Below are 27,673 nucleotides of genomic sequence, written 5' to 3'. Positions count from 1 at the left end.
CACATTTCTCCTTTGCTCCTGATGTTTAGGTGTGGATGTTCTTATATTTTGATTGATGTCATGCTGCCTTCTCACCTCTATATATCTGCAGCATGTCTCTCTAGTCCTTCTTTCTTTTATTTTGTTTTCCCCTTAATTCCATCATGCCTGTGGTTATAATCCCTTTAGTTGCAATATGATACTTTGAAATTCTGTTAGCGAAACACAGAGTGTAATTATAAGGATACAGTATATTCCTTGTCAGGTTAATTTATTCATTTTTCACTTGGCTGCAATATCCTCTAACTCAACAAGTAAATAAACTTCAGCAGCCTTCAATGTGTTCTCCACATGGCAGCTGTGAGAAATACTTCTATTTCTTTCTAAATTTATTTCAGTTCAGTTCAGTTCAGTCACTCAGTCGTGTCCGACTCTTTGCGACCCCATGACTCGCAGCACGCCAGGCCTCCCTGTCCATCACCAACTCCCGGAGTTCACTCAGACTCGCATCCATTGAGTCAGTGATGCCATCCAGCCATCTCATCCTCTGTCGTCCCCTCCTCCTCCTGCCCCCAATCCCTCCCAGCATCAGAGTCTTTTCCAATGAGTCAACTCTTCGCATGAGGTGGCCAAAGTACTGGAGTTTCAGCTTTAGCATCATTCGTTTCAAAGAAATCCCAGGGTTGATCTCCTTCAGAATGGACTGGTTGGACCTCCTTGCAGTCCAAGGGACTCTCAAGAGTCTTCTCCAACACCACAGTTCAAAAGCATCAATTCTTTGGCGCTCTGCCTTCTTCACGGTCCAACTCTCACATCCATACATGACTACTGGAAAAACCATAGCCTTGACTAGACGGACCTTAGTCGGCAAAGTAATGTCTCTGCTTTTGAATATGCTATCTAGGTTGGTCATAATTTTCCTTCCAAGGAGTAGGCGTCTTTTAATTTCATGGCTGCAATCACCATCTGTGGTGATCTTGGAGCCCCAAAAAATAAAAGTCTGACACTGTTTCCACTCTTTCTCCATCTATTTGCCATGGAGTGAAGGGACCGGATGCCATGATCTTCGTTTTCTGAATGTTGAGCTTTAAGCCAACATTTTCACTCTCCTCTTTCACTTTCATCAAGAGGCTTTTTAGTTCCTCTTCACTTTCTGCCATAAGGGTGGTGTCATCTGCATATCTCAGGTTATTGATATTTCTCCCGGCAATCTTGATTCCAGCTTGTGCTTCTTCCAGCTCAGTGTTTCTCATGATGTACTCTGCATAGAAGTTAAATAAGCAGGGTGACAATACACAGCCTTGACGTACTCCTTTTCCTATTTGGAACCAGTCTGTTGTTCCATGTCCAGTTCTAACTCTTGCTTCCTGCCCTGCATACAGATTTCTCAAGAGGCAGGTGAGGTGGTCTGGTATTCCCATCTCTCTCAGAATTTTCCACAGTTTATTGTGATCCACACAGTCAAAGAAAGGCTTTGGCATAGTCAATAAAGCAGAAATAGATGTTTTTCTGGAACTCTCTTGCTTTTTCCATGATCCAGCGCATGTTGGCAATTTGATCTCTGGTTCCTCTGCCTTTTCTAAAACCAGCTTGAACATCAGGAAGTTCACGGTTGACGTATTGCTGAAGCCTAGCTTGGAGAATTTTGAGCATTACTTTACTAGCGTGTGAGATGAGTGCAGTTGTGCGGTAGTCTGGCTTGGAGAATTTTGAGCATTACTTTACTAGCGTGTGAGATGAGTGCAGTTGTGCAGTAGTCTGAGCATTCTTTGGCATTGCCTTTCTTTGGGATTGGAATGAAAACTGACCTTTTCAGGTCCTGTGGCCATTGCAGAGTTTTCCAAATTTGCTGGCATATTGAGTGCAGCACTTTTACAGCATCATCGTTCAGGATTTGAAATAGCTCAACTGGAATTCCATCACTTCCACTAGCTTTGTTCGTAGTGATGCTTTCTAAGGCACACTCGACTTCACATTCCAAGATGTCTGGTTCTAGATGAGTGATCACACCATCGTGATTATCCAGGTCATGAAGATCCTTTTTGTACAGTTCTTCTGTGTATTCTTGCCATCTCTTCTTAATATCTTCTGCTTCTGTTAGGTCCATACCATTTCTGTACTTTATTGAGCCCATCTTTGCATGAGACGTTCCCTTGGTATCTCTAATTTTCTTGAAGAGATCTCTAGTCTTTCCCATTCTGTTCTTTTCCTCTATTTCTTTGCATTGATCACTGAGGAAGGCTTTCTTAGCTCTTCTTGCTATTCTTTGGAACGCTGCACTCAGATGCTTATATCTTTCCTTTTCTCCTTGGCTTTTTGCTTCTCTTCTTTTCACAGCTATTTGTAAGCCTTCCCCAGACAGCCATTTTGCTTTTTTGCATTTCTTTTCCGTGGTGATGGTCTTGATCCCTCTCTCCTGTACAATGTCATGAACCTCATTCCATAGAAGATCAGCACTCTATCTATTAGATCTAGGCCCTTAAATCTGTTTCTCACTTCCACTGTATAATCGTAAGGGATTTGATTTAGGTCATACCTGAATGGTCTAGTGGTTTTCCCTGCTTTCTTCAGTTTAAGTCTGAATTTGGCAAAAAGGAGTTCATGATCTGAGCCACAGTCAGCTCCTGGTCTTGTTTTTGTTGACTGTATAGAGCTTCTCCAACTTTTGCTGCAGAGTATATAATCAATCTGATTTCGGTGTTGACCATCTGGTGATGTCCATGTGTAGAGTCTTCTCTCGTGTTGTTGGAAGAGGGTGTTTGCTATGACCAGTGCATTTTTTGGCAAAACTCTATTAGTCTTTGCACTGCTTCATTCCGCATTCCAAGGCCACATTTACCTGTTACTCCAGGTGTTTCTTGACTTCCTGCTTTTGCATTCCAGTCCCCTATAATGAAAAGGACATCTTCTTTGGGTGTTAGTTCTAGAAGGTCTTGTAGGTCTTCATAAAACCGTTCAACTTCAGCTTCTTCAGCGTTACTGGTTGGGGCATAGACTTGGATTACTGTGATATTGATTGGTTTGCCTTGGAAATGAACAGAGATCATTCTGTCATTTTTGAGATTGCTTCCAAGTGCTGCATTTCCGACTCTTCTGTTGACCATGATGGCTACTCCATTTCTTCTGAGGGATTCCTGCCCTCAGTAGTAGATATAATGGTCATCTGAGTTAAATTCACCCATTCCAGTCCATTTTAGTTCACTGATTCCTAGAATGTTGATGTTCACCCTTGCCATCTCCTTTTTGACCACTTCTAATTTGCGTTGATTCGTAGACCTGACATTCCAGGTTCCTATGCAATATTGCTCTTTACAGCATCAGACCTTGCTTCTATCACCAGTGACATCCACAGCTGGGTATTGTTTTTGCTTTGGCTCCATCCCTTCATTCTTTCTGGAATTATTTCTCCACTGAACTCCAGTAGTATATTGGGCACCTACTGACCTGGGGAGTTCCTCTTTCGGTATCTATCATTTTGCCTTTTCATACTGTTCATGGGGTTCTCAAGGCAAGAATACTGAAGTGGTTTGCCATTCTCTTCTCCAGTGGACCACATTCTGTCAGATCTCTCTATCATGACCCGCCCGTCTTGGTTTGCCCCACGGGCATGGCTTGGTTTCATTGAGTTAGACAAGGCTGTGGTCCTTGTGTGATTAGATTGACTAGATTTCTGTGACTATGGTTTCAGTGTGTCTGCCCTCTGATGCCCTCTTGCAACACCTACCATTTTACTTGGGTTTTTCTTACCTTGGACATGGGGTACCTCTTCACAGCTGCTCCACCAAAGCACAGCCTCTGCTCTTTACCTTGGATGAGGGTTTATTTAAGTAGTGATAAATATTTATTTTATCTTCAATTATAAAAGACTTTGCACATGACATAAAATAAGTACTATATCAAATATAACCTGAACTTAACAAATGTTAACACTTTATCATAATTACTTTATGTGAAGTTTTAAAAGAAACTATTTCATCTATGTAGCTGATGTCTCCTGACAGTCTTTCCTCTTCCTTCTTGCCTAAACTTAATGTATATCAATTATTTCATGTTGTAGAAACTAAAATATCTGTTCTTCTACATATAAACAGTATATTTTATACTTTTAGTGGATCTTTTTTAACATTTTTGTGCTCAACTAAAGGTTTTTGAGATTTATCATTGTTGATACGTATAGCTGTTGTTACTTCATTTGAACTGTTTATATTTACTTATCTTATCACTTACTAGCAGATATTTAGGTTGCTTCCAATTTTTTGCAATGGCAAAACAAACCAAAAAAGAAAAAAATAATACAAGAACTATCCTTGTGCTTTTTCAAGCCTGTGCACATCTCTTAGAATTTCTCCAGAATAGTCCAGACTTTGTTCTTAGAAGACTTATACCATAGAGTATGAACCTTATCCAATTTATAAGACATTGTCAAAAAGTTTCCCAATGCACTGAATTTACATTTCCACTGGCAATATACAAAGTTCCCATTTATTCACCTCATCATCAAATAGAACTATTAGACTGGTTTGTTTTTCCTAAAGTACTCAGAAGAAAATAAATACTTTCTCATTTTTCTTCAGTTTGCACTAGCTTGATTACTCGTGAGACTGAGTGTATGATTTTTGAAAATTTAGACTTACCTTATGTGAATTACTTCTTTATAACTTTTATCCCATTGTTCGATTGTGTGTGTGTGTGTGTGTGTACATGAGCTTTCAGTTTTATTTCATTCATTATTTTTCATCTCTGATGGATAATGTTTATTTCAGCCTCACTTTTACAGAAAAGTTACACTATATTCCATATCCAATTTCTCTCTTTCAGTAGGAAACATATTTCTAAAGTCAGTCTAAATTTTATTATTGTGTAAATGTTTGGTGTTTTATTTTGTCATTGTAAAACTTTAATCATTACTTTCTAATGTTCTGTATTTTCACTATAGTATCTCTGGTTGTTTGTTTGCTTATACTTTCCTGCTTGAGACTCTGCATACTTCTTTAATTAGTTCGGAAAAACTGAATTCATTGTCTCTTGAATATTGCTTCTCTCATTTCTGAAACCCTTTAAAAAATATGTAGTCCTTTATCGCAACATAACTAGGACTCACACAGCCTAGCTGCTATCCAACTCTCCAGCCTTGTCTCTCACAGTGTCCTTCAGCCAAGAGTCCTCTCTAAATTGCTCACACTCAGGGGTTCTCTTCTATCCAAATACCTTGATGAGGCTCTTTCCTAAATGGACTTCTAGAATCACTCCTGTTCTACCAGTTCACTGTAACTCATCCTTCAGGAATGCTTCACCCACTTTCTCACATGGTTTTATTTCCTTTTATAATAGCTTGTATTTCTCTTTCAAAGCACCTGGGGCATTTGTGCTTTTACTGTTACCTGTTTGAGAACCTAATTGATGTCAGGCCATTCCACTAGATACCCTGTTCCATGGGAGCATTATTTTGCTTGTTTCTGGGTTTTTTTTTTTTTTGGTGTTGTTCTATTAGCATTTTTAGGCATTTGGGAAATAGCACTGTACAGACCAAAACCAGTCAGGAACTACTGAACCATTAGGGCCCCAGGCAGTGTATTTATCTCTGAAAATCATTTTCACTTTCCTCACAGTAGACTAGCTTTCTCTCCTTTGCTGAAGATTTTAAAAAAAAGGCTTAGGTAGGTAACCACTCTGGGTTAAACAGTACACAATAGACATGAGCCAAGATGTTCAGCTATCTATCATGATATTTAGGTGTCCTTCCACTTGAATTTCTATGATATCTTGCTAAGAGCTAGAGAATGTGATACCTACTCTGTGCATCATTTAAAAAGCAGAAGCATTACTTTGCCAACAAAGGTCCATCTAATCATAGCTATGGTTTTTCCAGTAGTCATGTATGGATATGAGAGTTGGACTATAAAGAAGGCTGAGGACCGAAGAATTGATGCTTTTGAACTGTGGGGTTGGAGAAGACTCTTGAGAGTCCCTTGGACTGCAAGGAGATCCAACCAGTCCATCCTAAAAGAAATCAATCCTGAATATTCATTGGAAGGAATGATGCTGAAGCTGAAACTCCAGTACTTTGGCCACCTGATGTGAAGAACTGACTCATTGGACAAGACCCTGATGCTGAGAAAGATTAAAGGCAGGAGGAGAAGGGGATGACAGAGGATGAGATGGTTGGATGGTATCACCAACTCAATGGACATGAGTTTGAGAAAACTCTGGGAGTTTATGATGGACAGGGAGGCCTAGTATGCTGCAGTCTGTGGTGGGTTGCAAAGAGTCAGACATGACTGAGTGACTGAACTGAACTGAACTCTGTGCATCATTTATAGCTAAGTCATTATCCCCTGATTTTATTCTAGAATTCAGTGATTATGAATTTTAAAGTAACACCTTCAAAAATCAAATAGAAAAAGAAGTGCTTTTGCTCACAGTTGAATCAAAGAAACAACCTCAGTGAATTCATACAAGTTTTGTTGAGTCTCTTTTGTATACCATTCACATATTTGGTCTTTAAGATCCAAGAGTAAAAACCAACAAGGTCCTCAGTCTCACTGAGATTGAGATCTAGAGAGAAGACATTATTCCAATACTCAGCTACTACTAAACAAATAATTTTTTAAAAATGTGATAACTTTGAATGAAAGAAATGTTTTCTTGGGAATATTTAACAAATTAACTAGACCAATAAGGGAAATAACAGCAGGAGGGAAAAATTTTACTTCACAAGTTTAACTCCTGAGCTAAGATTTTAATAAAAAGTAAGAGTTGGTGATGGACAGGGAGGCCTGGCATGCTGCTGTTCATGAGGTCACAAAGAGTCAGACACGACTGAGCGACTGAACTGAACTGAACTGAAGAGTTAATTAGACAAAGAGGAGAAGTCAGAGCATTTCAAGAAAAAAAAAAATAGTATGTTCAAATGCTTTAGGGTGGGAAGCAGACTGGTGATTATAAGGATCCAAAAGAATATCAAGAAGTGTGAGAAAAGAAAGGGAATATTATTAGAATTGAATATAGGGGGTTCTCAAAGCTAAGAAATGTTCAAACTACCAGACAACTGCACTCATTTCATATGCTAGCCAAGTAATTCTAAAAATTCCCCAAGGTAGACTTCAACAGTATGTGAACCAAGAACTTCCAGATATACAAGTTGGATTTAGAAAAGGCAGAGGAAACAGAGATCAAATTCTAACATCCATTGGATCATAGAAAAAGCAAGGGAATTAAAAAAAAAAATCTACTTCTGTTTCATTGACTACTCTAAAGCCTTTGACTATGTGGATCACAATAAACTGTGGAAAATTCCTGAAGAGATGAGAATACCAGACCACCTGACCTGCCTCCTGAGAAATCTGTATGCAGGTCAAGAAACAACAGTTAAATCTGGACATAGAACAACAGGCTGGTTCCAAATTGGGAAAGGAGTACATCAAGGCTGTATATTATCACCCTGCTTATTTAAGCTATATGCAAAGTACATCATGAAAAATGCTGGGCTTAATAAATCACAATTTGGAATCAAGATTGCTGGGAGAAATATCAACAACCTCAGATGTGCAGATGATAATCACTCTAATGGCAGAAAGTGAAGAGGAACTAAAGAGCCTCTTGATGAAGGTGAAAAAGCTGGCTTAAAACTCAACATTCAAAAACCTAAGGTCATGGCATCCGTTCCTATCACTTCATGGCAAATAGATGGGGAAAAAGTGGAAACAGTGATGCATTTTATTTTCTTGGGCTGAAAAATCACTGCAGATGGTGACTGTAGCCATAAAATTAAGACACTTGCTTCTTGGAAGAAAAGCTATGACAAACCTAGACAGTGAATTAAAAAGAAGAGACAGAAAAAAGAGAGAGACATTACTTTACCAACAAAGGTCCATATAGCCAAAGCTATGGTTTTTCCAGTAGTCACGTATGGTATGAGTTGAACCATAAAAAAGGCTGAGAGTCAAAGAATTGATGCTTTCAAACTGTGGTGTCAGATAAGACTGTTGCGAGTCCCTTGGACAGTAAGAAGATCAAACCAGTCAATTCTAAAGGAAATCAACCCTGACTATTCATCGGAAGGACTGATGCTGAAGCTGAAGCTCTAATACTTTGGCAAACTGATGCGAAGAGCCAACTCACTGGAAAACACCCTGATGCTAATAAAGACTGAGGGCAGGAGGAGAGGGGACAACAGAGGATGAGGTGATTGAATGGCATGACTGACTCAATAGACATGAGTTTGTGCAAACTCCAGGAGATAGTGAAAAACAGGAAACCCTGGTGTGTTGTAGTCTGTGGGGTTGCAAAGAGTCAGACACAACTTAGTGACTCAACAACAACTGATGGCTCAGATGGTAAAGAATCTGCCTGCAATTCCAGAGGCTCATGTTTGATCCCTGGGTGAAGAAGAACCCCTGAAGAAGGGAATGGCAGCCCACTCCAGTATTCTTGCCTGGAGAATTCTGTGGACAGAATAACCTGGTGGGATATAGTCCATGGGATTGCAAAGACTCAGACAAGACTGAATGGCTAACACACACACACACACACACACACACACACACACACACAACAATATATAGAAGGTAATTAGGAATGCTATCTCATACTGGCTAAAAAGGGCCAATTGCTTTATTTTCAGAAATCTTGTGAGCCATTTGTGAAATAACTGTTATTGAAAACTGAAATATATGAACCTATATTAAATAAATTACATTAAAAAGATTTTTTTTTGTCTAATTCTAGTCATTCCTAATTATTTTACTACATTTTAATATGTATTTGTACTCCTGAGTTTGTGTCTATTCTACTGGTATGGTGGAAACTCTTTATAATGATACACCCATGCATGTTTCTTCCCAGTCTCATATTCAGTGATGCTGCCTTACTCCCTTGAAGTTAACCGTGGCATGAGACCACACCATGGAAACTGTTAAACTCTTTAAATCAGGACTCACTCATATCCCTAAGAACCAGTTATTCAACAATTATCAGAACAACACTGAGTGAGACTTTACAAGCCCCCGGACACCATGTTAAATTGTTATGTATCATAGAAGAAATGAACAAGTATTGAAAGTTTTAAGCAGGGAATAACAAAAACACAACTCAGTTTTTTAAAAGATCACTGAGATTATAAAACTGAGAAGGGGAGGCAAGGCTCAGACTAGGATCAAAGAAAGGAAGATGGAGAGAAGTGAATGGATTCAGGAGCTAAAATTGAAGGCCTCATGGTACTGGTATTAATCAATCACAAAAGACTCACATGTGGAAGAAGTAAATTCTCCATGTCCTCTCTAACTTCTGGTTGGTTATGATGTCTTCATTTTGAGCCCAATCTTGTGTCAAAGGGCTAACTTCACAGTTGAACACACTTCGGCCTGAGTAAGAGAGGAGGAAAAAGCCTACATATGGAAACATGAGATGAAGGGACTCATTCCATTTGAAAATAAATTATTTTTAAAGTCACCCTTAGCTTCCTTCATCGTGTAAACATAACAGTACATGTACCGCAGCTGTGAGAATGGTCTCTAAGATCTGTGACTTCAGAGAGTGTAAATGACAGAGGGGCAAACTTCTTGGCTCTGAAATTGAGCATTCGAGCTGAAACTATGTTTCCCACAGGCTATTCCAGACCATGACTTAACAGCGAAGAGACTCTAAGCCAGCCGGTTGTAGGAGGTGCTGGATTCCTTAACTCCATGGCTCTCTGCTGGCCCTGCCCAACTTGCCTTAGAAAGACGTGGCCTAGAACTCTGCCACCCAGTTTTCCTGTCTTCACAAGAACTCTCTTACACTCGGGGTTGATCCTGCATTGTGGTGTGATGGGCCTGCAGTCTTACTTGATTTCCTGATTCTGTCTTGTGTCTTTGGCATATACTGAGCAGCTGTGACTTGGATCCTTCCCCCAAGTGGTAGCAGACAGAAGTAGGTTCCTGGATCCAAGAGAATGTTTCATCTCCTTCACCAAGGACATGGCACCTCTTTCTTGCAGCCTAGAAGCAGCAGATCATTGCCTATGTTTTAGAGGTTAGAGGATTTCTTGCCATCCCCCCAGTGCTGAAGGCTTCTGTTGTGTAAGAAGGGTCGGGAAATGGGTGAGTTTTTGTGCCCAGGAGGGACCCTTTGCAGTCTCTACCTGCCCTCAGAGAAGCCTATGGAAAAAGGGGCACCGAGTGAGAACAGGCTACATTGTGTCTGGGGTCCTCAGGTTTCTGACTTGTCATGATAGCACATTCTGCCTTTAATTACTCTTTAATGTCTTGGCTGTTTTCTTGACTCACTTTCGTATACTACATCTTTTCCCTGTGATTGGCCACAGATGGAACAGTCTTTGTGTCCTGTCTACCCTCACAGGGTTTGGAGCTCTTTACAGTTCAGTTTATTTGGTTACTTTGTGATCTCAGTTCTCTGATAATCTCTAGAAAATTTTGATTTTTGCAGGTTTTCAGGCTTTGTTTCATTTTAGCATGAGATTAATGTTCTCCTATGCTTTCTACAGGGTAAATCAGAAGGAAAGTCCCCTCCTCTTTTTAAAATCAGTTTGATAACCAGTGGGGAGAAGGGTGCGGGAGGGGCAAAGAGGAGTAAGTGATTAAGAGGCACCAACTACTACATATAAAATAAGCTACAAGGGTATACTGTACAACACAGGGGATATAGCCAATATTTTATAATACATTTAAATAAAGGGTAACCTATAAAAATACCATCACTGTATTGTACACCTGAAACTAACATTGTAAATCAGTTTTAAAAATCAGTTATGTTTCTGTGTTATATTTTATCTTTGGATACAGCAGAGTCAGGATAGAACATATACATAAATAGCATATTCTAGGCATGTGAAATCATTATGTTATCAAATAGTTGGTGCTCTTCTGGTAAATACTCTAAATTTGTTGAATGAAAACTTAAGAAGCATGGAATTCACCATTCAGTATTAGTCCCTGTTCCCATATCTGATTAAGAAATAGGAAGACACTTGTGGCATATTTTGCTTTGAGTCGTTATTCAACATGATTACCTTGTCCTTTTTACCAGGTGGTTGACCAGATTGATACCCTGACCTCTGACCTACAGCTGGAGGATGAGATGACTGACAGCTCCAAAACGGACACCCTGAATAGTAGCTCAAGCGGGACGACAGCCTCCAGCATAGAGAAGATCAAAGTGCAGGCCAATGCCCCCCTCATTAAGCCCCCAGCCCACCCATCTGCTATCCTCACGGTCCTGAGAAAGCCAAACCCTCCAGCGCCTCCTCCACGGTTGACACCCGTGAAGTGTGAAGACCCCCAGCGAGTGGTGCCCACTGTCAATCCGGTAAAGACCAATGGCACCCTTCTGCGAAACGGAGGCTTCCCTGGGGCACCAACCAAAATCCCCAACGGAGACATCTACTGCAAACCCAGCAGTAACTTGGACAAGGCTCCCGGGCAGCCTCTGATGCACAGACCCGAAAAAGACAGGTGCCCCCAAGCTGGGCCTCGGGAGCGAGTAAGGTTTAATGAAAAAGTCCAGTACCATGGCTACTGTCCTGACTGTGACACCAGGTATCACGTAAAGAACAGGGAGGTCCACTTACACAGTGAACCCGTCCACCCACCAGGAAAGCTTCCTCCCCAAGGCCCTACCCACCCACTTCCCCCTCATCTCCCTCCTTTTCCACTAGAAAATGGGGGGCTGGGAATAAGCCACAGTAACAGCTTTCCCCCCCTCAGACCTGCAACTGTGCCTCCTCCCACTGCACCAAAACCACAGAAGACGATCTTGAGGAAGTCCACCACTACAACAGTGTGATGTATGCCATTTAAAAGCTTTTCTTTTTGTTTTTTTTTGTGTTTTTTTTTAATTTTTCTATATTATAAACATAAAATAATAAGTAATGAGCACTTTCTACTCAAGCAATAAAAAGCCCAAATATATTTATCCTGCATTCAGCAGAGTGACATAAAAATCACCTGGTAAGTATGCAGTACGTTGTTTATATCCTGAGTATTCATTGTTTAAAAAGTTACATGATCAGAAACCACGGAATAATGAAAAAACTGAATATATCATTGTTTTCAGTTAACCCATTACAAACTGTAGTTTTCAAAGATTTTGATTTACTATAAGAGATGGGGTTAGATTCATTTTATTCATGCCTGACTCATCTATGCATTAATAACATGCCATACTCTTAACTTCAGTGTCATGCTTTTTAATAAGAAATTTTAATACTGAAGGACTATTTTATTATTTTTTTCTAAAGATGTTTGTCACTAGTTTTGCATAATTAAATGCTGAGGGTGATACAAGAAGGTTTATTTTCTATGCTATACAATTATGATCCTATGTTCACCTATATATGTAATGAAAGATTTGGTCTGTGGAAATATATGTCAATAAACAATGGTAAATAATGACGAAATCAAATGTTCCTCGGAATTAAAAGGAAGCAGTGGTTCACTCAATCCCGTGGTAATTCACATCAAGATGGATAGCAACTCTGACAGAGTTTGGAGGTCACTGTGAGTATAAGTCAGAATGTTTCAACTTAAATGTCATAATCCAGGTACTAAACAGGACTGTACACATATGATGTGCTTCCATTTTGGTACCTCAAGGATGATCTAGTGCATGCCAGCCCTTGAAGGTCCCCCTCACTCTCAGCATGCCTCCCGGACGCCCCATTAGCCAGCTCACTGAAGCAGTGGGATGACTCACCTCCTGCATCAGCAAGCTCTCTGCCTCCCTGAGGGAGTCCCTCATTTATAGGAGAATCGTACGGGAAAATACAGATGTTTCCGGAACAGGATGTTTTTAGCATTCGCCTTAAGCTGATTCCCCTCAGAGGTGAAATATGCCAGGGTTCTTTGTTATTCTATAGAAGGGAGAGAGGAAATCCTTTCCTTCTAATATCCAATAAATGGGCTTCTCTTTAATTTGTCAGCTTAGGTGATACTTACCCAATTCTTAACTACCATGATTGGGACTGATAGTGTGATTTGCCCTGGAGTGAGAAATGGGTGTACTCCCTTAGAATCGTGATGAAAGGTAAGTGCCTGAGCAAAATGTGTCCATAAAGTGGCAGGAATAGAGGGAGTCATCTTTGGTGGAGATTTGATTATTATGCAACTTAAAAAAGAATACTGTAATACTTTTGAATATCTCGGTTTTGATCTCAAAACTTTAATTTTTGCTGCTGCAGAGAGGTACTCTTCAATCATATTTCTTTGTTGCCTTTTTCAAGTTATATCATAATAATTTGGAATACTATTTTTGAACAACTTCCTATTTAAAGTGATAATATTTAAGCATAATTCCCTAAAGAAAATAAGTTTATTTTTTTAAAGGAACCATGAAATAAGGGGAAAAAATAGAGATATCATGTTGAAAATTTACTCTGCATGATTTTTGTTGTGTGTATGTTGGACATGAAGATAATGCAAGCAGAATAAATCCAACTTTTCAGAAACTTACAGAACATAAGACCAATAATCAAAGACCAGAATGTAAAGTGTATTAACTATATGATCTGTATGTTTAATAAATGTGAGCCAAGTAAATAAATAATTGACTTATTGAATATCAGAATTACATATATATTCTTAATGTTTTAATGTGTTCATTTAGGCTTGTTATAAATAAACCCAGGATTTTATCACCTTTCTAGATTTAAATATTTACATCCTTTCAAATGTCCATCTGGTGTTAGGTCTTTGGATATTACAGTCATAGAAGACTTGCTCTTTTCTCTCTTCAGGCCCTCTTTCTTTCACAGCCAATTACTATGACCTAATAATTATAGTTTGAGACTTTGAACCTTGTGATGTCTGGGAACCAACCTGGACCTCAAAATTGAGCTTACTAACAGCTGCATATCATCCGTGGAGCAGATAACTCATTTGCAGTAAAGCAAGTTGAATAAACTGGAGGATTTAATCTTGCTGGTTAAGGATCTTTGAGCCAGATGCTTAGACACAATCTCGGAGGTTCAAAGCCATCTCTCTTCCTCAAATTGTAGACAAAGCTACCTCATAAAAAATCATCTTTTTATGTTTGATTAGTGACATATGCCAAAACCACAACTCCTGTTTTTATTTAACACATTTATAAGTTATTGCCTGTAAAGCTAGGTTCAGCCCCAGCGTTAAGACGGTTACAGTTGTTGACCTTCTCTTACTACAGTCTATCACTTAGTCAACATTAAATGGTAGATTACAGGAAGTGTTGGACATTCTTTTTAGTTTTTGTTCCATATGTTCCTTTTTTTTTTTTTTCACTAAGGTATAGACTATATTGGGCCAATAGGGGTTTTTTTGCCCAATAATTTTGTAACATTCACTGGAACTTAGTCATGCCTCTAAATATATATAAACTTGTAAAACATGGAAAGTAATTAACATAGAGTGTCATAATATTTGCCTGGAAATTTGCAATTAAAGTGTCATAAGTGGCGGTGTAGTTTTTGTAATCAGCCAACTCTTGCTTTTGAAATTTAAATTCTGAAATGCAAGTTCTGTACATCATTTATTAAATCATCATAAAACATGGTCTATATTTTTTCTTCCTGAATATACCAAAGCAGGATTTTTTTTTTTTTTCCAAATCTTTAAGGGCATGGTCTTTTTTCATATCATGATTTTAACTCTTTTATTCACACATGGAGTAGTATACCAAAAAGCTGACCTCCATGCTCCTTTGGAAGATAATGTTTCTACAAAATGTAAAGTGGTAGTGCTGCTTATGACCGCATCTCTTTATAGTGAAAGGTAGAACATATGGCTCAAAAAACTATATCCATTAATTAAATTGGAATAAGAAAAGTAGGCAGAGGCTGAGGTGGTGAGATGGTTAGATAGCATCACTGACTCACTGGACATGAATTTGAGCAAACTCTGGGACACGGCAAAAGACAAGGAAGCCTGGCATGCTGCAGTCCATGCACACACAGCTTAGCAACTGAACAACAACAAGGAAAAGTGTTGTCTTGTTAGTTTAAACACAGATGGTCCCATTTTTGTGATGAGAGGTTATTGTATCTCCACTGCTAAATGGTGAAAAGAAAAGAAAGTTGACCAAAGTTCTCTTCCATCTCTCAGTAGTTATAGGAGTTATAAAAGGAAATAAAACTGATTTTTCTAGGCCATGCTTAAGCTAAACATAAAATACCTGCTAAAAAATACAGGACATGGAAGAAAAGAAATTCCCCACTCTTCAGTCTGATTATATTCATACCTCCTCTTATTAGTTTAATAATAGTCTATGAAAAAAATGTCTGCTATTAACTGAAGTGATTTAATTAACCTAAAAAATCTTGGGTTTGAATCATGCCTGCATCTAACTGCTTAATGAATAAAGGAATAAGGCACTGTATATTTTATGGCTTTCTTTAGACAAATCAGTAGTTCTTTTTAACATCACCAAGAACAGCAGCTACACAGTCTCTGAAACTCTGCAGGGCGTTTTATCTGCATGTTCTAATTATAGTTCTTGGATGCTTCGTGAAGAAAAGGCTGAGTAGTTCCACATGTAATTGCTTTGGGAATGATGTAATCAAGTCTTGAATCACCACCTTGACTGAATTTTTTCCCATGGAATATAGGCAATAACGCAATGTCTTTCCCATGGAATACAGGCAATAACATATTTGTCCTGGTTCGGATTTCTTTCCCCAGTTTCTCTGGTCTTTCCCCAGTTTCACATGCTGTAATGTACACTCATATTTGTAGCAAAAGATTGCATTGTTGTGCATGTGTACCTAGTGATGTTTTCTAAGTGAGGAAATGCTTTGTGAGCAATAAAATTCCATATCACATAATTAAGTAAAGTACACAGAATCTGACGTTTACTAGACACTGTTGCAAAATCACAGACATTTTTTGAGTCCATATGGAACTGTGACACTATTCAAATTTTAGACTAAACCTTTCACGTTTTTAGAATTGTGTAAGTCGCCTGATTCTGAAATAATGATAGGTGTGATACTGCCATTTGGGCAAGCAGCAGTGTTGAACATAAAACTGCATTGTTGTTGTTTAGTCTAAGTCATGTCTGACTCTTTTGCGACCCCATGGACTGTAGCTGACCATACTCTATCCACAGAATTTCCCAGGCAAGAATACTGGAGTGGGTTGCCATTTCCTTCTCCAGAAGATCTTCCCGACCCAGGGATCAAGCTTGCATCTCCTGCATTGGCAGGCGGATTTTTTACCACTGAGCCACCCAGGGTGGCCCATAAAACTGCATTAGCTGCATTTTAGTGGAGCCTCCCTTATGAAGGGTGTTATTTCATTGGAAGCACTTGGATTTATCAATCCGGTCTTTTTGGATAAATCTAGAGTGGGACATAAAGAAGCTCTGCAAACAATATTCTCTTAAAACATAGTTAGATCAACCTGGGATATAGTACTATGTGAAGACCAAGCAAAATACATAGGAAACTTTGCTTATGACTTATGAATTCCAGGCTGATCAAAGATGGGTAAACTAATGTTTTTAATGTTTTCTGAAACTTTGCATACAGTAGTAGTTTTTTCTACCTCTCATATGAATGTATAAAATAGAAATTATTATCCTGATTTAAAAGTGAAGAAATCCAGGACCCCAGTTTCAGTGCTTTGCCAAAACTGACCCCTTAGTAAATGACTGGCTGGCATTTTGTTAATAGTACCAGCAGGACTTCCATGTTTTTTCCCCCACAATATCAGCATTTAATTGTGTTCTTTAGAGCCCTGAAATTTTCCATTTTTTCCTTTGTTCTGAGGAGTTATTTTGACTCTTGAAAGGGGATGTCTAATATTATTTTGACATTCCTAATATGTTTGATCTTTGCAGAATGTGAAAGGGATTTCAGGCAATTTCTCTACCATCAAAAATGAATGAGCTGTTGAATAATTCAAGCTTCATTTTCTCATGTATTATACCAGAGGCATTACCTTTCTGTTTTTTTATCTTAAGTTCAAAGGCTGTCTATTATTCTGGATTATTTTTCCCCTAACAAGTTCTGATTTCATAGTATTAATACCATTTGACACTACCTGTGTCACTTCCATTACTGGTATTTCATTTAGGAGTTTCATCTGTTTAACATTGACCCTGACAGCTGATAGATCCACAGAGTGGATCTATCTAAAGAACCAGTGCATTAAAGCTCTAATAAAAGCATTTCCATCCTTTTGTTATTAGACTATAGATAGGTTTTTTCAACTATTGGTGATGTAGTTGTCAATTATCCTAACCACCAAAGGGAATTTGGGGTCAGCTAAATAAAACACTGTGTGCCCTTGGGTAGGTTAGAGTTGATGTTGACAATACATGATATCTAGCCCTTATCAATGGCTTGCCGTGTGTCATTCTCCTGTGTGTTTTTGTGTTATTTTTTGCTCACAATATCATTTTTCCTCCTAAAAATGCCGTGTCTTAGCCGCTGTATTATTATCTACATTGTACAAATGAGGAAACTGTGTCACTGCTGTCTAAGGTCATAGAGCCAGGCGGTGGTCACAGCAGGATTGTAAGGCAGGAGGTCAGCTTCCACAGCCCACGCTGTTCACCCCTTCTCAGGACTGCTCAAAGCACAGCCCCTGCATTGTGCACGGGTCATCTATAAAGCTTACAGACATTTAAGTGAAACTTACTTGAAGGATGCTGGCAGATAGTAAAAACATAAGCCAAGATAGACTAGTGCATGCTGTGGTAGCAAACAGCTAGTATCACAGAAGCATTGTGTTGTTTCTCGTTGACTCCAAGTTTACCCTGAGTCCCTCAGACTCTCCAGAGCAAGTCTACCTCAGGTGGTCATTCAGTGATCTGGGCTGGGGTGAGTGTGTCTCCAGCACCTGGCCATGCGTCCTCTTCCAAAATCACCACAACAGAAGGAGAGGAGACTGGAGAATCTTAGCTGTACTTTTTCCTCAGTCCTTGTTTGTGTCATTGGCCAAAACTAGTCATGTAGCCCTTTCTGTCATCCCCATGTCCTCAAGAAAGGAAAGGATATCCACATATTGGTGAGTACCAGTCATGTCAACCATGGCTTCCAAAGGAGTAATTTTTTGGCATGTGTATAATGCAAATATACTACAGACCTCCTTTTCTTTCCTTTTCATATTACTTGACATTTGTTTAATCTCAGCATAAGTTACAATGCCATGTCAGTTTAAACAAAGAAGGAGAGAAAAGACGTGACTCTAACAACAGCCTTGCTAAAAATTTAGTGGAGGGAATTGACAGCATTTATGAAGATGACAGGTAGATTTTATCTCAACTTTAGCTACCATAATTGAATTCTGAGATTATTCACCAACATACATGTTTTATTTAAGCATTTGAGGAGTGCAATTTTTGAATGAAGAATTTTTCAGTAAATTAGGATACTATATGAATAGCTATCCTCATAATGATAGATCAACCTTTGACAACTTATTTACCCCAACTAGTAAAAAAATGTGACATTCTACTACAGAAATTTGTCATAGATAATGTAACTTATGTCATGTTTATAATGTTAATTTATAGGATAAAAGTGTAAATTTGAAACCAGAAGATCTGGATTCGAAGTTCAATTTTCCCATTTCCCATGTGTTCTTGGTAAAATTACTTAACTATGTCTGAAGCTTGCTTTCAAATGAGGATTAACAGTGTTATTTTCTACCTAATAGGCAACCCACTTTAGTATTCTTGCCTGGAGAATTCCATGGACAGAGGAGCCTGGTGGGCTACAGTCCATAGGGTCGCAGAGTCGGACATGACTGAGCAACTAAGCACAGCACGGAGCTTTTGGTCACTATCCTCTTCCCTGTGTGTACTTGGGGTTCACCCAGTCCTCCTTTACAAAGTAAGAGGCAAGAAGATTAAGATCAGCAGAAGGATGCTGCAGTTTCTCAAACCCCAAGTGAATGTCTATGGCATCAGAACTATAAGCTTCCACTCTTCTTAGGCAGCAGTGCTGAGAGGTAAAATGGATGAGGCAACACGGAGAGGCAATTTTAGGATTCAAGAAGTCTGTAACCTTTAGTACAATCGAACAGATAAAAATCACCAAATCATTCCACCTTATTCTTTACATACATCAGAAACACATCCCAAACTCTTCCTCTAGGCTGGTGCTAAGTAAATTATGTGTGGCAGCGTAGCTAATTACTGTTTACTTTATGTCTTGGTTTAAATTCCATTATATTATTTGCATAGGATGAAAGCTCTGCTGACACAGAGTGAGTTACATACAAAGTTCCATCATTCTTCTGCTTTATTTGCTCAAATTCCCACTATTTTCCAGCTCATGTCTCTCTCCTGATGTGCATTTCCTCTGTCTTATTTTGCTTATACCTTCATGAGGTACTTGTTCCCCAAATTGCCTGGCATCACACATATTATTTCTACCAGAGTAATACTGATAGACTAACCGTCCTCCACTAGCACCCAATTTCCTAAGACTTTAGGAAAGTATGCATGTATGCTCAGCCATGTCCAACTCTTTGTGACCCCATGTACTATAGTCCTCCAGGCTCCTGTCTAGGCAAGAACACTGGAGTGGATTGCCATTTCCTACTCCAGGGGGTCTTCCCAACATAGGGATTGAATCTTTATCTCCTGCAACTCCTGAATTGGCAGACAGATTCCTTAATGGTGAGCCACCTGGGAAGCCCTTGTATTTCTCCTCTAAAGGATACCTTCAACATGTTGTTATAAGGCCATAATGATTTAATAAATCTGAAAGTATTTTGCTAATAGTAAAACCTCAAACAAATGTAGGTCAATTTATACTTCTTACCAAATTACCATGTTCCTTAATACTCATGGATTGATTTGTCTATGCCTACTGTTCTTGCCTAGAGAATGCCAGGGTCAGGGGAGCCTGGTAGGCTGCCATCTATGGGGTCACACAGAGTCAGACATGATTGAAATGACTTAGCAGCAGCAGTGGCAAGCCACTCCAGTACTCTCACCTGGAAAATCCCATGAATGGAGGCGCCTGGTAGGCTGCAGTCCATGGGGTCACGAAGAGTCAGACACGACTGAGCGAATTCACTTTCACTTTTCACTTTCACACACTGGAGAAGGAAATGGCAACCCACTCCAGTGTTCACGCCTGGAGAATCCTAGGGACAAGGGAGCCTCGTGGGCTGCCATCTATGGGGTTGCACACAGTCGGACACGACTGAAGCGACTTAGCAGCAGCAGCAGTTTGATGCTCAGTTCAGTTCAGTTCAATCGCTCAGCCATGTCTGACTCTTTGCAACCCCATGAATTGCAGCACGCCAGGCCTCCCTGTCCATCACCAACTCCCAGAGTTCACTCAGACTCATGTCCATCGCGTCACTGATGCCATCCAGCCATCTCATCCTCTGTCGTCCCCTTCTCCTCCTGCCCCCAATCCCTCCCAGCATCAGAGTCTTTTCCAATGAGTCAACTCTTCGCATGAGGTGGCCAAAGTACTGGAGTTTCAGCTTCAGCATCATTCCCTCCAAAGAAATCCCAGGGCTGATCTCCTTCAGAATGGACTGGTTGGATCTCCTTGCAGTCCAAGGGACTTTCAAGAGTCTTCTCCAACACCACAGTTCAAAAGCATCAGTTCTTCAGCACTCAGCTTTCTTCACAGTCCACCTCTCACATCCATACATGACTACTGGAAAAATCATAGCCTTGACTAGACGGACCTTAGTCGGCAAAGTAATGTCTCTGCTTTTCAACATGCTATCTAGGTTGGTCATAACTTTTCTTCCAAGGAGTAAGCGTCTTTTAATTCCATGGCTGCAATCACCATCTGCAGTGATTTTGGAGCCCCCAAAAATAAAGTCTAACACTGTTTTCACTGTTTTCCCATCTATTTCCCATGAAGTGATGGGACCAAATGCCAAGATCTTCGTTAAAGTAATGCTCAAAATTCTCCAAGCCAGGCTTCGGCAATACGTGAACCGTGAACTCCCAGATGTTCAAGCTGGTTTTAGAAAAGGCAGAGGAACCAGAGATCAAATTGCCAACATGTGCTGGATCATTAAAAAAAACAAGAGAGTTGCAGAAAAACATCTATTTTGCTTTATTGACTATGCCAAAGCCTTTGACTGTGTGGATCACAATAAACTGGAAAATTCTCAAAGAGATGGGCATACCAGACCACCTGACCTGCCTTGTGAGAAACCTATATGCAGGTCAGGAAGCAACAGATAGAACTGGACATGGAACAACAGACTGGTTCCCAATAGGAAAAGGAGTACGTCAAGGCTGTATATTGTCACCCTGCTTATTTAACTTATATGCAGAGTACATCATGAGAAACACTGGGCTGGAAGAAGCAGAAGCTGCAATCAAGATTGCCGGGAGAAATATCAATCACCTCAGATATGCAGATGACACCACCCTTATGGCAGAAAGTGAAGAGAAGCTAAAAAGCCTCTTGATGAAAGTGAAAGAGGAGAGTGAAAATGTTGGCTTTAAGCTCAACATTCAGAAAACGAAGTTTGATGCTACTGATATTTTATTCATCTCATTTATAAATAATCATTTTACATAGTTTTTTAAGTTACTATTTTCAAGTAAACCTAATAATTTTCTTAGAACCCTCTTAGTTCAAATGTAGAACTCTCATTCTTGACTTACTAGATTTTGTGAATTAGAAAATGAACATGCTAGAAATTCAAGGCGACTATAATCGAGCCCAGTTTATTAAACTGTTTTGACAAGTATAGCTTAATTTTAATTATTTATAATAATACTTAATAGTACATGAGTGAATTCATTTATAATATATCAAATTAATTAAAGTCTAATACCACTAAGCCTTTATAACTCCTAAAAATGGTCAAATAAAAGATTAAATTATCAAGCTATTGTTTAAAAAAAGGAATGTCTGTGTTTGTGGTTAAAAACATTGTCAGTGATATTAGTAAAATTTGACAAAGTATTAACTCTTAGTTTGCTTTAAACAAGTGTAATATACTTGACTGCACTGAAATGGTGTGGTACCTCCCCAAAAGACTAAGAAACAAAAGTTCTTTGATCACAGTGAATTATGACTTAAGTATAAGTAAATATTACTAATAGCAGTCCAAAAACAATTATTGCCAACAATTCAAGCCACTCTTAAGGACAAAATGGAATATTTGGATTTCTTTCACTTTTGTTTCCCAAGACTTTATAGTTGTGTCAAATAATGACTATATTCTGCTTAATATTTTAAATATAGTACTGATATTCTTTTTTTAATAGATTTATTTTTCCTGAGTGGCTTTATTATCAGTATTACAGAAAATTAGTATTAAAATAGCTCTTCTATGAAAGTTGCTCAGTCGTGACTGACTCTTTGCAACCCCATGGCTCCTCTGTCCATGGGATTCTCCAGGCAAGAATACTGGAGTGGATAGCCATTCTTTTCTCCAGGGCATCTTCCTGACCCAGGGATTGAACTCCAGTCTCCTCCACTGCATGCAGTTTCTTTACTGTCTGAGCCACCAAGGAAGCCTAGCTCTTCTTTATGATTTCCCAGTAGATCTTCTAATTATCAAAGCTCCAGTTTTCAGCTGGATTTAAGCTGGATTTGGATCCTACTTCTCCTTTGCTCCTTTTCTTTTACCCAAGTTATTTAAATTTTTTGCCAGTGTGTGTGTGTGGGTGTGGGGGTGTGTGTGGTAATGCCATACTCAATCACGCTCTCCTCAGAGAGGCTTTTATCCCCTACATTCTGTCATTACATTGTCTCCTGTTTTTCACTCATACTCTTACCTCAGCTGCTAGACTGTTCTGCAGATCAGTCAGTATCAGTTGAATCACTCAGTCGTGTCCAACTCTTTGCGACCCCATGAACCTCAGCACACCAGGCATCCCTGTCCATCACCAACTCCCGGAGTTTACTCAAACTCATGTCCATTGAGCCGGTGATGCCATCCAACCATCTCAACTTCTGTCTTCCCCTTGTCCTCCTGCCTTTAATCTTTCCCAGCATCAGGGTCTTTTCCAATGAGTCAGCTCTTTGCATCAGGTGGCCAAAGTATTGGAGTTTCAGCTTCAACATCAGTTCTTGCAATGAATATTCAGGACTGATTTCCTTTAGGATGGACTGGTTGGATCTCCTTGTAGTCCAAGGACTCTCAAGAGTCTTCTACAACACCACAGTTCAAAAGCAATTCTGCAAATACCAACAGAGAAATTTTCCTTTCACTATTTCATCTCAATCCAGAAAATTTCAAGACTCAGGATAATCTGCTGTTTAAAATTCTTAAGTGTGGGCTTGGCAGTTCAGTTCTAGCAAAAACCTTTCAGAGACTGCTAATCTAGGGAGCTAATTAGGGAGTAAAAGCCTTTCTGAGGCACCTAATCTGAGGGAGCTCAACACTAGTAAGACTGTTCCCATCCAGTAATCAAAATGCCCAACCTCCTGGCAGGCCTTGCTGCTGCTGCTAAGTCACTTCAGTTGTGTCCAACTCTGTGTGATCCCATAGACGGCAGCCCACCAGGCTCCCCCGTCCCTGGGATTCTCCAGGCAAGAACACTGGAGTGGGCTGCCATTTCCTCCTCCAATGCATGAAAGTGAAAAGTGAAAGTGAAGTCGCTCAGTCGTGTCCAACTCGTAGCGACCCCATGGACTGCAGCCCCCCAGGCTCCCCTGTCCATGGGATTTTCCAGGCAAGAGTACTGGAGTGGGGTGCCATTGCCTTCTCCCCTAGCAGGCCTTACTCAGTTCCTATTACTGTACCTTCTCCTGAGCCCCGCTTGAAATAATTTATCCTCTCTGTTTCAAGAGAGGAGCTTTTGTACATCTTGCTCGGTCAATTTCCACTATTTATCTCAATCTTTTCATTACAAATAAAATATTACAAACCCATAGTAGTAAAATGGGTATAACACAGGTAAAAGTTAAAAAGTATAAAACTTAAAAATGCCTTTGGAAAAAATACCCAACTATTAATTAAACAAATATGAATTTCAATGCATATTACCTCTTAAATTAACAATATTATGGAAAGGCAATTATTTATTATCTACTTTCACTAAAAAAAAAAAAGGATATTAGAGTAAAAGAAGCTTAGATAATTAAGTCCAGTCTCTTCACTTAATAGGCTATAAAACAGACCTCTTAGTAGGACAAGTAAACTCATTCGAATTCATGTAAAGAACTGGTTTCCTCACTTGATATGAAATGTATTCTTGGGTATTTAAGCAGTTCCCAGTAGAAGACAGATTGCTGCATATTGATGCATGAGAAATGGGATCTTTAAGCAAGAAAATGTGAGCTAGTAATGTAAGGTTTATCACATATGCAGAAAGTGCTAGACAAAGAAGGAAGGGAAGTAAAAAGAAAATTGAAAAAAGGTAAGCAATTAAAATCTCATATCTAAAAAGTGAGCCGAATACAATGGAATAAAGTGAAGGCTATACACTTAATATGTGAAGGTTGAGTTGTATTTTTTACTGCTTAGACTAAGTTTATGTAGCATGTGACTATTTTATTTGACATACCTTTATGAATTTGAAGACACGCACTACTTTGACAGCAATGTGGAAGAAAGATATTTTCCTTCCCAGGAATGTAGATGGCTGATATGAGAAATTTGTGACCCAGGTGTGTTGTTTAAAGAGGGCTTTGTGAAAGTCAGGTGTGTCTTGTAAAGGTTCTCATGAGAATGAGGCTTTTAGTTAGGTTTATACTGTCTTTCCGGAGAAGGCAATGGCACCCCACTCCAGTACTCTTGCCTGGAAAATCCTATGGATGGAGGAGCCTGGTGCGCTGCAGTCCATGGGGTTGCTGAGGGTTGGACACGACTGAGTGACTTCACTTTCACTTTTCACTTTTATGCATTGGAGAAGGAAATGGCAACCCACTCCAGTGTTCTTGCCTGGAGAATCCCAGGGACGGGGGAGCCTGGTGGGCTGCCGTCTCTGGGGTCACACAGAGTCGGACACGACTAAAGCGACTTAGCAGCAGCAGCAGCAGCAGCAGCACACTGTCTTTCACTGCATGCATTCAGAATCCATCTTACCTAAGCTCTACCAGATCACTACGCTGGTATAGTCGGGGACATCTGAGTACTCTCAGGCAGCAAGGACTACACGGCCAGACTCAGAAAAAAGAGGTAAATACTATTTGCAACTGGAATGTTACAGATAGCATTCTCCTTAAGCCACCCTAAACTTGGCTCCACTTACTGGAGTAAATATACAAGTTGTATAAATTTTCTTCCCAGTGAGGAAATTATAATTATTTTTCCATGGTTCAGTTCAGCACTTAACATCAAATTTATTTTCTAAGCCTAGAAAATTGAACCCCCATGTTTTCTGTTAGAGCACTTATTCTGTGAACTGAATCCAGAATGTTCTGTTGTGCTTGATAAAATCATTTTGATAAAGATGAGCAGTCCTCTCAATATATTTGTTGACAGAACTCATGGAGTGAACAGTCTGCTGTGAAGTGTTTTATTGATTACCATTTCCTATAGCTTTTGCCATGGCCCTTATTTAATGTATTGTGCCTTCCAATAATGCTTGGGGAGATTGGAATGAAATTTGAAAAGACTATTTTTGTATCTTTGGTTCAGTGTGTGTGAGAGCTTTCTTGCTGATGGTTAAGATGTGTGACATTTACTTAGCTTAGGTTATAAAGGTTAGACCTCATAAATTTCCTAATCCATGAAATGAGGGAAGCTATACTGGATTTCTTATAACCTATGGACTGATATAAACAGCAGCTGATACACACTAGTCCTTTAAACAACAGAGGAGTGGAATTGGAACTGGTAGTATATATTACCTTTAGGTATCTTAACTTCTTTTCTATATTGAGTTAAATACTAACAATTCATCTGGGCTTATATAGGCAAACAGAACTGTGGCAGTTTTTGTTTTTTTTTTTTCAGTGTCAGAATTCAAACACAGAAACTAATATAAGAACACAGTTTCTTGCACTCCTTTCTGAACTTCCTAGGAAAATAGCTTCTTCAAAAAAAAAAATGGGGGAGAGGAAACAAACACCAGTGAAGGTGGTAGAGAGGATAAAAGATGCCTATATATAGCTTCTGAGCAGACAGTGCTGTGGAAAGCAGGATTTTCACAAGTGTGGGAGACTGACTCCATTGGCTTGAGATTCTTTTTAATCTCCTTTGCTGATCTGGGGATGTTATTACAAATCAGAATAAATGCAGGGTTCTTATAAAAGAGGAGTGCTAATTGTACCAAAGAAAAAACTGATGTTTTCCAGATGGAGAGATGAAGAAATCCCAGAATATATGTTCTAAAATTTCTTAGAGCTGGATGGTATAGAAAGTAGAGCACCACTGTGCTGAGGAATATTTCAGATGTCCTCTGAGTCTGTCCTTTTGCTTTTGTGCTATACCAGTGTGGATCTCAGTGCTGGCCAAATAGCAGAATCACCTGGGAAGATTTACAACATGTTCCATCCTGAACCAGTTCAATCAGAATCGCTCATAATCAGCTCAATATTAGATGACTTTTAAATTACGCAAGTGATTCTAGGATATCAGCATTTTAAGAACACTGAATAATAATATACAGAGAATGATACATCTGATATTTTTTATCCTAATTGCAGCAGCATGAAATTAATATGGAGTATATTTATATTTTCCTTTTCACATATAAGCAAGAGAAGAATGTACTTAGAAATCTATATTTTAAAGGGCTTATGTGAAACACTAAAATCTTGCTTTGGTTAATGCAGCATTAAAAAGATAATCCCTGAGCTAGAGATGTATTTAAGGTCAATATAAAGTGGGGAATGTATGTCTTCTGTGTAGTACGTTGCCACTCAAAGGTTCTGTGATTTACTGCATCATTGTTTTAAAAAGTGAAAAGTGAAACTTGATATTAAATTGTGAGAGAAACCAAAAGTAGAATTGCAAACGTTTTAAGAATATTGCTTAAGTATCTGTAATATACAGTTCAGTTCAGTCCCTCAGTCGTGTCCGACTCTTTGCGACCCCATGAATCACAGCACGCCAGGCCTCCCTATTCATCACCAACTCCAAGGAATCAGTAATTCTAAGTCAAATATGAATATGAATATTATCCTAATTTTATGACAATAATTCATTGTCATTTGGTATTCATATTTTCTGATGGTGTATTTAAGCTAAAGCATCAGATATAGTATCCTGACATTGCTAGAAATCTTACAGTCTTCATGGCCTCCCTGAAATTCTTCTTTCTACAAGTCATGTTAATTAATTATAACAAGCTCAAATATATTGTGGTATTTTCCACATGTACTTTAAATAAGCTTTAAGTGTCTGTATATGTGTTTTATTTTTATGCCAAGGAAGTAGAAGTCAATTTTCAAAATTTAGAAAAATAATATTCTACATAACTACTTCAAGATTAATTTTCTATTAATTATGTTTATTTTTCATGATCAGCTTATATCCTTCACTAAATTTAACAAACTTTAAATTTTCTTTATTCCTTTGTTTTTATGCTCTTTGGCTAAGCAAATAAAAGTTATTGTTGACATTCAGAGCATAAGCTTACAATAAGGATATATAATCATTAAAAATATTCAAATTATATATTAACTATTAATATTAATACTTATAAATAACTTGCAGTGCTCTCTTCTGATCTGGTTGTAATTACTCTTAGAAATAAATACTGCCAGTTAATAAGTTGAACTGGAGCCTGTCATAAGATGATATGGATCGAAAAATGTTGTAAAGCATTTCAAAAAAATTATCAAATATTTCAACAGAGATCTTGGTATGTCACTGATTATTTATTCCATAAC

The 27,673-nt window shown here is 38.9% G+C and overlaps 1 protein-coding gene across 1 annotated transcript in view; it reads left to right on the top strand.

Annotated features, from left to right (window-relative positions):
- Window positions 1-12,424, top strand: part of PRR16 (proline rich 16) — a 171,952-nt gene extending 159,528 nt beyond the window's left edge. The window contains exon 2 of the mRNA XM_068981277.1: window positions 11,005-12,424. Within this exon, the coding sequence (XP_068837378.1) occupies window positions 11,005-11,760 (756 nt within the window). The 3' untranslated portion in view covers window positions 11,761-12,424. The remainder of the gene's footprint in view (window positions 1-11,004) is intronic.
- The last annotated feature ends 15,249 nt before the right edge of the window (window positions 12,425-27,673 follow it).

The sequence above is a fragment of the Capricornis sumatraensis genome, chromosome 9, assembly GCF_032405125.1.
Source record: "Capricornis sumatraensis isolate serow.1 chromosome 9, serow.2, whole genome shotgun sequence".
Classification (NCBI taxonomy): domain Eukaryota; kingdom Metazoa; phylum Chordata; class Mammalia; order Artiodactyla; family Bovidae; genus Capricornis; species Capricornis sumatraensis.
This window is presented reverse-complemented; position numbering and strand designations above follow the sequence as displayed.